The sequence below is a fragment of the Olea europaea genome, unplaced genomic scaffold (assembly GCF_002742605.1).
Source record: "Olea europaea var. sylvestris unplaced genomic scaffold, O_europaea_v1 scaffold256, whole genome shotgun sequence".
Taxonomy (NCBI): Eukaryota; Viridiplantae; Streptophyta; class Magnoliopsida; order Lamiales; family Oleaceae; genus Olea; species Olea europaea.
This window is the reverse complement of record NW_019243883.1, coordinates 345,489-357,934: the sequence shown is the minus strand read 5'-3', so window position 1 is coordinate 357,934 and position 12,446 is coordinate 345,489. Positions and strand designations below refer to the sequence as shown.

Genomic DNA, 12,446 nt, shown 5'->3' with positions numbered 1-12,446 from the left:
AAAAAAAGGATAAAAATCATTTCTTTCAATTTCTCATTAGCGGTGGCAACAGTGTTTGGGATGATTGACGATTGCTTACACTTGAGTTTGGGATTGCTCACACTCCAATTAAAGGGGTATAAAATTGGAGGAGCCATGGTATCAAAGAAGCATGCTATTTTCTTTAAAAATTGTGGTGCTGCATCTTCTCAAGAAACGCTTAAGCTTACAAGGTTGTGAAGGAGAGTTTTTCAGGGATTTGGTGAAGAACTCAAGGAAGAAATCTTGCATTTTCATCCTTTTTATTCGTTTAATAAGGAAAAAATTAGTTCATGATCTTTAATAATTCTTAAAATATTGTCAGATGACTTGTTTAATAAAATAGATAGTAGAAAATTAGTGATAATAGAAAATTTGAAAATTTATTTATTATTTTGTTTAATTCGTTTTAATATTTCCCACTAAACATCACATGTTCAATCTTCCAAGTTCACCATGTAATTTCGAATAATGGGGTGCCAAAAAAAAAAAAGGGAAAAATGTTACTGCCCAGGATCGAACTGGGGACCTTCAGTGTGTAAGACTGACGTGATAACCGCTACACCACAGCAACAAGTTGTTGTTTACGCTATACTTATATATTGAAATTGATTGAAAATTAAATCATGCAAGAATAAGAGATAAACTTGCACGTCTCTTTACTAGGAATAAATTTTAAATTGTTTGTGTTATTTAATGCCTTTTTCTTCTTACAATGGATTTATTTTGTGCATTCACAGTTTCAGAGTACGAATCTAATAAATTAATGAAATCTTTAAACAAGTTTTTTAAACGGAGTTATCCTTGGAGACAAAAGGAAAAGAACGATAAAGCTTTCGACGGAGAGGATAGTCACAATCAAGATTGTGGTCATAGCCAAGGTGATAGTGATTGTAGTCGGGGTAAAGTTAAGAGTGGCCAAAACTCTTGCCAACAATGAGAATTGAAGTCAATGTTGCTAAGCAATGAGAGGTCAAGGTAAGTGTTGTGTCTTATTCGTTAATAGGTATGGTAACGGGGCCCGGGGGGAGCCTCGTCACGCAATTTCCCGTCCCGTTTAAGGAGGGTTCGGGGTCAAGCGGGGCGGGATCTTGTCCCCGTTTACGTATCCGTTTATTTTATATTCTTGTTAATTCATTTAATTTCCCTTGTTCATTAAAGTAAGATAATAATATAGTTATTAAATTTTTTTAATTAATTTATTTATTTTTAAAAGTTAAATTATTCAAATATATTTGATAAACTAAGGTTTTTATTGTTTATCATATTTTTTAAATAATCTTAGTTGTTATTTCCTATTAGAATTAATGAAATTTAGTAAAATTTTTCATTTAAAGTATTGAATTCTTAAAATAAAATAAAATAAATTAAACAAGGTAGGTACTCGACCCGACACCCGAATACTCGATTAAGAGGGTAATTCTCACCCCATTCGAGGTGAGCCCCACGAGTATCAAATTTGACGAATTTTTGTACCATCCCTAATCGTTAACGTTATTAGATATAAATTTGGATGTCATTAACAACGAACCTATTTTTGAGGTGACTTGGCATGTCAAAATTGCTTGGACCTCATGTCCTACAATTGGATCCAACACATCATGATTGTAGGGCAAGCCTGGCCTACAGCACTGGCCATAACAGGTTGGACCATGTCTAAAGTTTGTCATGTGGCCCGATATCATGTACAAGTCGTGACTAAAGCTTGTCGCATAACCCGATACTTTTTGACACCCATAAATCTACTAAAGATGTGATAAAAAGTGATGAATAGAGGAGAAGAAACATATATTTTAATATCTCGTACAATGAAAATGAAAGGAAAAAAAAAATAATAATAATAATAAAATTGCATTGCAAGGGAAATTAAGCCCCTGTTTGATATTGATTCAAATCAGATTTTAATTCAAATTAAAGTCAAACAATCAATATTAACCACATCTTTTATGGGTCTCACAACTTTTCAACTATATATTTCAAAACTTTTATAAAATCTACTAAAAATCTAATTTTAATCCCTACCAAACGGGGGCTAAGTCTTGATGAACCTTGGTTGAAATTCAAAAAACAATTTGAACCCACCCACTTCATGATTTAGTAGTCTTTTGACTTGTAAGCAATGAAACCGATGAACTGCTCTTGACGACCATTGTCGAATTCAACGATCCTTATGAAGGATTTGGGGTATGCCTTCTTGGCTTACTCGAGCTCTTTCAACACTTGGGTTGAATCGGTGCACCCGAACATGGGCAACTTCCACACGATCTAGTAGCATCCATCATATAGTATCTTGGCGACGTGTTATTCTCACGGTACACAAATCCATGCTACATAATATAAAAGAACATTACAATCGTCCTTGTAAATATGTATAAAATCTTACGAATTAATAAATTCTAGGTTTCGTTCTCAACGACTTTAATGAATATCATTTGGTCATTTCTAAGAATTACTCTAAACATGAAGGTGTTAAACTAGATCTAGAGATTGAAATTGCGAAGATTGATTGAGAATTGAGAAGGGTCACTTGAACAGTGGTACAAAGAAAAATCTTGAGATATATAAAGTCTTACATTGTTTAGTTAAGAAACTCTGAAGTGTCATAATACAATTTCATTTTCGACTACTTTGAATATCAATTATTAGTTTTAAGACTCGACCTGTACTTGACAAAATAAAATTGAGATTTCGAGTTAGAAATTGAAAATAAGGTCGATTGAATTAAAAAGAGGATTAGGGATGGAAAACAAACTCCAACTCAAATTCCAAGCAAGGAATCCGTTTTTTGGCGGAGAAGGTAATCAACTTAACATAGACAATTAATCGGTGGTGAGATCAGGGAGGTTGGAAAGAGTCTCATTCCAACTTAACTTAGACAATTGATCGGTGGTGAGATCAGGGAGGTTGGAAAGAGTCTCATTCTTCTTCTTCCCCATTGGAGGCGACAACTAGCTTGCGTTTATAAAATAATAATAAGTTAAAATTTTGTCAATTGTGATGTAAAGTTTTGTTATACCAAATACGTCTATGTATATTAAAATTTTGAAAAGTTGGTAAGAACAAAATTTCAACACGGCCCAATATGTTGAGATTTGTAATGTCATAAACATCATTTGTAATTTCTTGGTATGATTCTTAATGAACAAATTCAATGTAAGTTTTCAACTTAAAAAATATTATATTTATCCATTTTTTATGTTGGAGGATAAATGAGAAAGTGGATAAATAAGAGAGTGAATTACTTGAAAAATAAAAAACATTTCTTCTTAAAGAAAATATTTTATTTGTTTTTGAGAAAAATATGATCACGTGACCAAAGATTAAAAAATATTTTTTATAGAAAAAAATGTCAATTAACACCCCCAAGTTATTCTAAAATAAAGCTAATTGACAATTTTTTCTATGAAAAATGAAAATATTTTTGAAAAATAAAGCTAATCAAACACAGTCTTATATAATTGGTCTAATATTCTAGAGAAAGCAACACGCTACGACAATAAAACATGGAATATGATAGAGACTATCAAGTGTTTCAACGTATACAAAGCTTAGACTCGATGCAAAAGCATGTGAAATTTAGCGAAACTTTTGTCATTTTCAACTACCATCGTGAATATCACCACGAGCATAAAGTTTAGAACAACTTGTGTTTTATTTGTTCTTCTCTTAACAACTTTTTGTGTCAATTTTTTGTTACTTTATAGAGTTTCAACTTTCAAACACTTAATAGAAATTTAATATGTTTTTCGATATCACAAACAAAATACCAATTTTCATCTTTGAAATTTTCAAAATTTTGAATCGTCTCTTTCCATGTAACCTTTTTTACCTCAAAATGAAGTTGTTTGAGAATTAATTTCTGGTGGCGCCGCCTTAACCCATAGAATTATGTTATGCTCTTCACCTTTTAATAAATTGCTTATGTAGAATTATTATCTCGAGTACCATAAATTTATTTTAATGATTATGTTACATTGATATGGTAAAGTAATATATTACAACTAAGGCTTTGTTTGTCTACTATTCTATTATATCATTTTTTCAACAGTACTCATTTTTCAACCACATATTCTTTATTAAAATAATATTACACGTAAATAAAAAAAATTTCTTTCTTTTTTAATCACACATTTCAACATTCATTATTTGCAAATAATGGGGCACAAACAAGCACTAAATATAAGTTGAAAAGTTCAAAAAGTCACATGGACATGTTAAACATTCTTAATACGTATTAGGGGTGAACACTGTTTAATTTGAATGGTTTAAAACAAATTTTCAAATCAAACCATTTAGAGAGGTTTGAAATTTTTCCAAACGAAACCAAACCAATCTAAACAATTTTTTTTCCCGATTTGGTTCGGTTTAAAATCATGGTTTAACAAAGAAAAATTTAATATATATCAAATAAGTTAAATCATAAATATTATTCTAAAATTTCAGGTAAAAACATAAATTGTATTATTAAAAAGAATTACAAATCGAAGTTATATAATTATAATCATTATAATGCAACAACATGATATAAGCATTTTAAATTCTTAGTCGATACTAATGGCGTACATCTGCAATTGTAATACATGATTCATTATACATGATTCATTTTCTTCATAAATATAAAAAATATAGTACATGAATTTATTGATTATAGTTAAATGATATAAAATAATTAATAAAAGAAAATGAATTAAAAAATTCAAATACAATAATAACTTGTTAATATGATTTTTTGTGAATTATTCAAAGCTTCTACTCCATCTAAATATTGGCGAATTATTTTAAGAGAGGCTACAAATTATTAGAACAAAACAATGTAACTACCAATAAAAGTATAAAAACAATTACAAAAAAATTAAAGAATTTTGGTAATCTGACTTGAATTTAAGCAAAATTTGAGAAAATTATTAGAATGAAATGAAATGTGCAAGTTTGAATTAAAATATAAATTTTATTATCTGCTCAATCGTAATTGAGTATCGATGAGTATAGTTTAGTATCAATTGTTCAACACTTCACCCAATTTGAAGGTTTTACATTCATAATCGTGATGACTCGTGAGTATTTTGGATATATTAATTAATTAATAGAAATATATAATTGTTGAATTGAGTCTAATTGTATTATGTCTAATATAGATGTATTTTTTAAAACTTAAATGTGTTAACTTTTAATTGGGTTAAATAAAATTTAGACTTATTTATTTGCAATTTTTTTTTGGTAAACGATTTGACGGTTTGAAACGATTTGCAAAGATTGAAATTTAAATCAAACTTCGAAGCGGTTTGGTTCGGTTCAAAACCAAAATATTGACGGATCCACGTGTAATCAAGCCAATGGTTTCGGTTCAGTTTTTCGGTTTAACAATTTCGTTGTTCGGCCCTAATATGTATAAATATCATAGATTAATACATTCAATAATATAAAAATGGAATTGAAACCATCCGGAAAATATGAGAATCTATCTGAAATCCAATTTGATAAATTAAAAATGTAAAAAGAATCTTGAAAATAATGAGTTCAACTGAAAATTATTACTTGGAATGAAGTTTACCAGTTCATTTTCTAATAAAGAAGAACTTTTTAATTTATTTTATTTTTTTGATCACAAAAATATTTCTTTTTTTGGGCGAATAATTTCACCAAATTTTAATAATTGAAATATTTTCCTATCAACTTCGCTTCCCATCAAATTGTCTTTTGAATAAATGAAGGAAAGAAATCATTACCCGTTTAATTTTCCAGTTTCCAATATAGCAAACACGGTCTCAATTCAACAACCGCCCACATTTTAGTTGTTTCATTGTGCAAATCAAGCGCACCTCTCCTAATTAATTAACAGAATTAATAGATTAGAGCAAGTTGTAAAATTAATTATAATTAATAAAAATAATAAAATTAGAACAGCTGTTAAGATTAATTATGTTTAACAACACTAAAAGATTTTATATAAAAAAGTTATAATATTAAGAGCTTGTTTCGCTACGGCGTAAGAAAAAAGTAAAGTCCCTTTCGATAAATTTTTTGTCTTCAAACATTTTTAAATATTCAATATTTTAAAAATCGATCTAAATATTAACTTAGAAAAGAAACTGATCAAGAATCTAAAATTTGAACCGATGGTAGAAAGAAATAAATGAAACGAATTTCAATAGGTGAACTGATTGGTTTGAGCTGGCAATCGTAGGATCAATAATTTTTACTCTATAACCAAATCAATTTATGATTTTCAATTGAACTGCTCGATATTGTTCGTTTTTCACAACATCGTAAATATGTCACCTTTTAATTAGAAGAAAAAAAAAAGTTGTTTGTTGAAAATAATTCTTAATTCATTGTGAATATATACTTATGATTTTTAAAGAAATTCAAGTGTCCTTCTTTTGCCTAGGAGTTAGGACAAATAAGTATGGTTGAAGTGCTATTCTATGTGTCTTCTCTTGGGTATAATTGGTGTATCACAAACGAGGTTGTAACTCTTTTGTGTCCATAATAATTATCTAAATATTCCTAGAGAATTCTCTTGAACCAATTATGTTTTGATCTAATTTAAGGGGCTGTTTGAGCCCCATTATTTGTAGATTATGCCCCCGTTTGACCCCCATTACCTGAAAATGAAAATGGAGGGAATAGTATTTTTTAGAAAAATGAGTGGTTGAAAAAGAAGGAAAAGTTTTCGATTTACGTGTAATATTATTTTACGGAAGATTGTGTGGTTAAAAATAGGAGAGAAAAAAATGAAATATAATGTAATTTAATTTAATGGGGATCAAACGGGGGCTATAATGAAATAAATAGTATTTTTTTGAAAAATGAGTGATTGAAAAGTTTTTGATTTACGTGTAATATTATTTTATTAAAGATTGTGTGATTTAAAGTAGAAAAAATTTAATTTAACGTAATGAGAAATAATGAGGCTCAAACGGGGGCTAAGTTGAAGCTCTAAAGAACGGTATAAAATAATTCATTTATACTTAAAAGCTCCAGTCACATCATAAGAAACAGAAAAAAATAAAAAATAAATGTTTCTTTATTATTCTCATCAATTGAGCGCCGTCGGTACAAATTAAAATTCAGGTTTCTTTATTACTGCTGTCAATTGAGTCTTGTTTGGTACAACTTAAAATTCAGATTTCTTTATTACTCTCATAATTTTAATTTAAGTCAAAGTTAACAATTAATTTTAACCATAAGTTTTACGGAATCCACGACTTTTCAACCACACATTTCAATAACTTTTATCAAAATTTACTAAAAATCTGATTTTAATCCTCATCAAATAGGGCTGAATAAGTATTAATTTCAAAATGCACATTTTTGAAAGCCAAAACCCACATTTTCAGTTACGAGTAAATTTACTCAAAAGTTAAGAGCACCCCTATGAAGCTTATCCAAACATGCCCTAAAACCATAAAAAATAATAATATCCCAAATTGTGTAAAATGAAATCCGAGCTTATGGGATAAGCATGATAAGGATTCCTGGATTGGAGCTGTTGGTGGCCCATAGATAGATAAAGTTCTGTAGGCGCCCACAGTCCTACCAAAACCGGAAACCGGTTCCCGGTTTTGCCTTTTGATTTCCGTTGCATAGAAATTCCGGAAAACCAGGAGCTAATGCATGTGGGAACCACAACCCTCGACCTCCCCGAATATGTGGCAATTCGACCGCACTCTGACACCTTCAGGTGGCTTTCACGCGCGCTTACAAACTTATTTTGTTCATATTTGCATGGGCGCCCTTCCCCATTGCTTGCTCATTGCATGCCACCTGTCGACTTTTCGTTCAAAATCTTCTTTAGCCCTTGTTCTAACTGCATTATTTTTACAAAAAATGCAATAATATAAAAAAAAAAATTGAATTTGCGTATGATATTAGAATATATAATTAAAATAATATCAAATTACAGTTTAATTTTTTACTTTTATTTTTTGAAAAAATTGGATCAAACAGGGCCTTGAATTATAACTTTGCCCATATTTATACTTTTTAAAATTCGTTTTTATTCCCGTTAACTTTGCATGTAAATTCATAATTTTTAATTATATATTTTACAAAAATATTATTCTTACAAAATTTATATCACCTGGACAATTATAAGTTGGGTTGTTACTTATAAGTAATAATGTTAAGGTTTTTTTACTCATTATTACATTTTATTGTTGTATTATGTATATTTTGTCTGGATTTTAAAAACAAGATATCGGATTAGTTAAATATTGATGGACCTTGGAACATAACTATCTGGTGAGTAGCATTCCACGGCAAAGAGAATAATTAATAAATTACAACTTAATTTCTCGGGATATGTCAAAGTGCCATTCGACAGGACTTCTAAAGTACTAAAAAAAGTTTTTGGAATTAAGAAGTTGGTTTTGAAAATATTTGAACGATTTTTTGAAAGTACTTTATCTAATTAGAAGAAATTTTAGAATAAATTGATCTACATAAAGTCGAAATAGAAGTAATGTCCCATTTGGTACACATTAATGTAAAAATGAAAATGAAAAATATAGTCATTACGGACTCTACACAAGAAATAGAAAGTCAAATATAGTGATTTGATGTGATGAATAACGATCATATTTTTCATTTTAATGGGCAAATAATGAGAAATAAATGGAGACTAAAAGTTTTGCAAACCGAAGTAAGACACAAATTTTAGAGGACCAAGTATAAATTTTAAAGAATTTTATAATTTTCAATATTTAAAAGTTGATGCCACGCGTTATAGGCTGCAATTATGGTTTGTGGGATTGACATCATATTTTAATGAAATTCATGGGTACATTCCCCAATTCCATGAATGTGGAAACCTGGTATTTTCAAAACAAAAGCACCACCACCTACTCCGAGGCAACCGCCACGTCTTGCGACCCTAGTTTCTACTCCCAAACCCCAATAACACATGCATCTCTCCTATTAACACACAAATATATATACATCATCTGCATATATCTCCAGCCCCAATTTCTCGCTCTAATTTTCTCATCAAACACTTTTGTTTCAGTAAAAATAATCGAAAATGCGGATGAGCTGTAATGGATGTAGGGTTCTTCGTAAGGGATGTAGTGAAAACTGTACCATCAGACCTTGCCTTCAATGGATCAAAACCTCTGATTCTCAAGCCAACGCCACCGTCTTTCTTGCTAAGTTTTACGGCCGCGCCGGCCTCATGAACCTCATCAAAGCCGGCCCTGAACACCTCCGCCCTGGTAGTTACCTCTCTTTTAAGTTTTAACCATCTTATTTAAAAGCTTAAACTTTGTATAGTTAACGAAATTATTTTATTTGAATGCAGCTATATTTCGGTCATTACTGTACGAGGCATGTGGGAGAATTGTGAACCCGATTTACGGGTCGGTCGGGTTGCTATGGTCCGGGAGTTGGCAGTTCTGCCAGAATGCGGTGGAGGCGGTTTTAAGGGGGGATCCGATAACCCAAATACCGACTGATCTTGCGTCAGAGAATAAAAATGGGCCGCCTTTGAATGCCTACGACATAAGGCATGTGAACAAGGAGGAGAACTTATCCGGGTCTAATGATCTGCACCGGGTCAGGACCCGATGCAGGTTTAAGAGGTCGAGTGTTCGGGCGAAGACGAAGAGGGTGTGGGCCGCCGGATCAGGAGAGGAATCGGGTCATGAGGAAGTCAATAGGTCGCCAAGCCATGAGTCTTCTTTGAGCCATCAGTCTGGGGCAGCCGAGCCTGTTTTAGAGAGGGAGAGTCGGGAGAGGCAGGAGAGTCAGGAGAGTGGGAGCTTGGTTTCCGGGGAGACTGCTGAAGCTGACTTGTTCGGTAGAGCTCAGCCGACTCCTGAGCCGGCTAGTAATGATGACGAGGTTGCTGAAATGGAACTGGAGCTGACTCTAGGAACAGCGCCAGTTAAAAACAATGTCAAGCCGAAAGAAACGCAACAGAGGAAAGCGGCTGATAGAGTTTGTAGAATGGAGCTGGAGCTCGATCTTCCGGCTTTGTGAGGAGCCGATAAATGATGATCAATTTTGACGGCTAAGATCAACTGTTTCATTGGTTGTTCTTTGTTTTGGTGTTTTCTGTATCACCTTTTCTTTTTGGTCTTTGAATGGAGTTAATTATAGTTAAAGTACTTTCTTTTTTCCGAGAGATGTACAAAATGTTATACATATGGTACAATATTTTTAATAACAAAAGTTGACTTGGTCAAGAAATTTTCATAAGCTCCTTCAAATTTTGTTTTAATTATAATAGTCAAAATCATACTATGATACGTAGTTATCAGAATTGATCCAGTCGAATGTTCAATTTGGGGTTGACCATAATTTTAAGGTGCCAAATGATTAGTTGTGACATTTCATATTGGATGCAAGTTTGAGTATCGATCAATGCAAATTGAATATAAAATTTTACTTTGAACCCGATTTCCTTCAACTCCTCAGAACCACTGAGTGGTAAAGTTGGTTCTTGATCTAAAGGACCAATTATTGAACCTAGATTGAATACCATTTGGTTAGTTGATTTTCAAGTCGGATCGATCAATCCGATTTTAATAACTATGTTCGGCATCGATTTTAGTAACTATGCTTGGCATCTCACCAATAAGAACTTCTGTACAAGGATATAGATAACTTAATATCGATACATTTCATATATTCTTTCTAGCTATTTAATTTTTCCATTTAATTTCAGGAACACCAATGTTATTAAAATGACAACTAATATTCGCAATAGTTCATAATAAAAGGAAATATTCTAACCTATTTTCATATTAAACAAAGACCAATTTTAGCGCACATTGGTGGAGCAACCTAAACATTTATTGCACAATAAAAAATGCTTAGATTGAAAATACTCCCTTCATCTCATTTATATAGACTGGCTTTTTTTTTTTTTTATTGTCTCAATTGTATAGTCATGTTTTCTTATTGAAAATGTTTTGTTTTGTTTATTTAGTAATATATTATATTTAATGTGTCTAGTTATAACTTATAATTAATTTTTTCCACTTAATCTTGAAATTAGACAAATATAAATAAGGGTAAGTTACGAAATTGATTTTTAATAACATTAAATAAGCTTTTTTTTTTTAATCCGTGTGAAAAACTAAAATCAGACTATATAATGGGACGGAGGGAGTATTATAATTCTCACTGTAAATCATTTATGGTGGGAAATAAATTTGATGTTGGCACAATGCATACCAATGTTGCCACAGGTAAAATAGCATTCTCTAAGCCCTTGTTTGTTTCACATTATTTCCTCATTAAAGTGAAAAATATGATCGTTATCCATCACATCAAGCTACCAAATTTGAATTTTTATTTATTGTGTGGGGCTCATAACGGCTATATTTTTCATTCTCATTTTTACAAAAATGGGAAACAAGATAAGAAGTATTTTACTCTCAAAAGTAACAATTTAACAATTAATTAAAGACATTTAATAAACATACTACTAAGTTATATGCAATAAGATGTTTCGTCACTATCCCCATTAATAATCATTACACATTTTTTGTGATGTAAAATCACTAGCAATACTAAGACTACTTATCTTAATTATTTAATATGAAAACTATATTCGTAATTGAGTTATTAAACAAATAATCTCGCAGACACTAGTTTTTATTGTATAATAAACATGTGTGACCATCTATAGTATACCAATTTGGAAAATGAATTTAAAAATTTGTACTAATAACGTGTTATAAACTAAAGAGAATAATGAAATAAAAGAAGAAAATATTGAGAGAGTTAATACTCCAGATTTTTCTTCTTTTTTTGCACCTAAATCTAGACGTGCATATTTTAGAATATTTTTATGGAGTAGCATAATCATAATAAATTTATTACTTTGTATTAAGACATGTTTTGGGGAAGTCTATTATTTTACAAAATTACCTTAAAATTATGTTTTTAAGTTTTAATATCATTAATTAGGTATAAATTATTTTTTATTTTAGAAAAAAATAAAGTATAACCAACACACCACACCACACCACACAACATTACATCCCACTTGTCCGTAATTTTTTTGACCTTTTAATTTTATCTTTTTTTGACCTTTTAATTTTGACATTACATCAAAATTTTTTTTAATTTTTTTACAAAAAATTACCCTTTAGAGATGAATCACATACGTTGAAGTTTGAACTTCAAAGCTTCTCTCCGACTATGTCTTTAAATTTTCATCCCCAACTCTCTCTCTCTCTCATTCATCCATTTCAATCGATTCATTTTAGAGACAGATAATGTGAGAATCAGATTACGATCATGAATTTTAGAGAGAGAAATGAATGCAATTAGAAGGCAAAGATTGATACATCATCGACTATGCACCAATAGTAGCAGCATTCCATAAATTTTCTATAACCACGTTTGGATAAATGATCGTAACCTATAAATTGTGTAATTTGTGACTTAGTAAGTGACTATGATTCATAAATTGTCTG

At 30.8% G+C, this 12,446-nt stretch overlaps 1 protein-coding gene and 1 non-coding gene across 2 annotated transcripts; one reads left to right on the top strand and one right to left on the bottom strand.

Annotated features, from left to right (window-relative positions):
- Positions 1-519: 519 nt before the first annotated feature.
- Positions 520-592, bottom strand: TRNAV-UAC. The gene has a single exon. It is a non-coding gene; the product is annotated as a tRNA-Val (tRNA).
- An 8,213-nt stretch (positions 593-8,805) lies between these two features.
- LOC111382801 (LOB domain-containing protein 41-like) lies at positions 8,806-10,206 on the top strand. The gene is made up of 2 exons (XM_023006841.1): positions 8,806-9,230; positions 9,317-10,206. The coding sequence occupies exons 1-2, from the start codon at positions 9,041-9,043 to the stop codon at positions 9,994-9,996; spliced, it is 870 nt and encodes a 289-aa protein (XP_022862609.1). The 5' UTR covers positions 8,806-9,040; the 3' UTR covers positions 9,997-10,206.
- Positions 10,207-12,446: the final 2,240 nt, after the last annotated feature.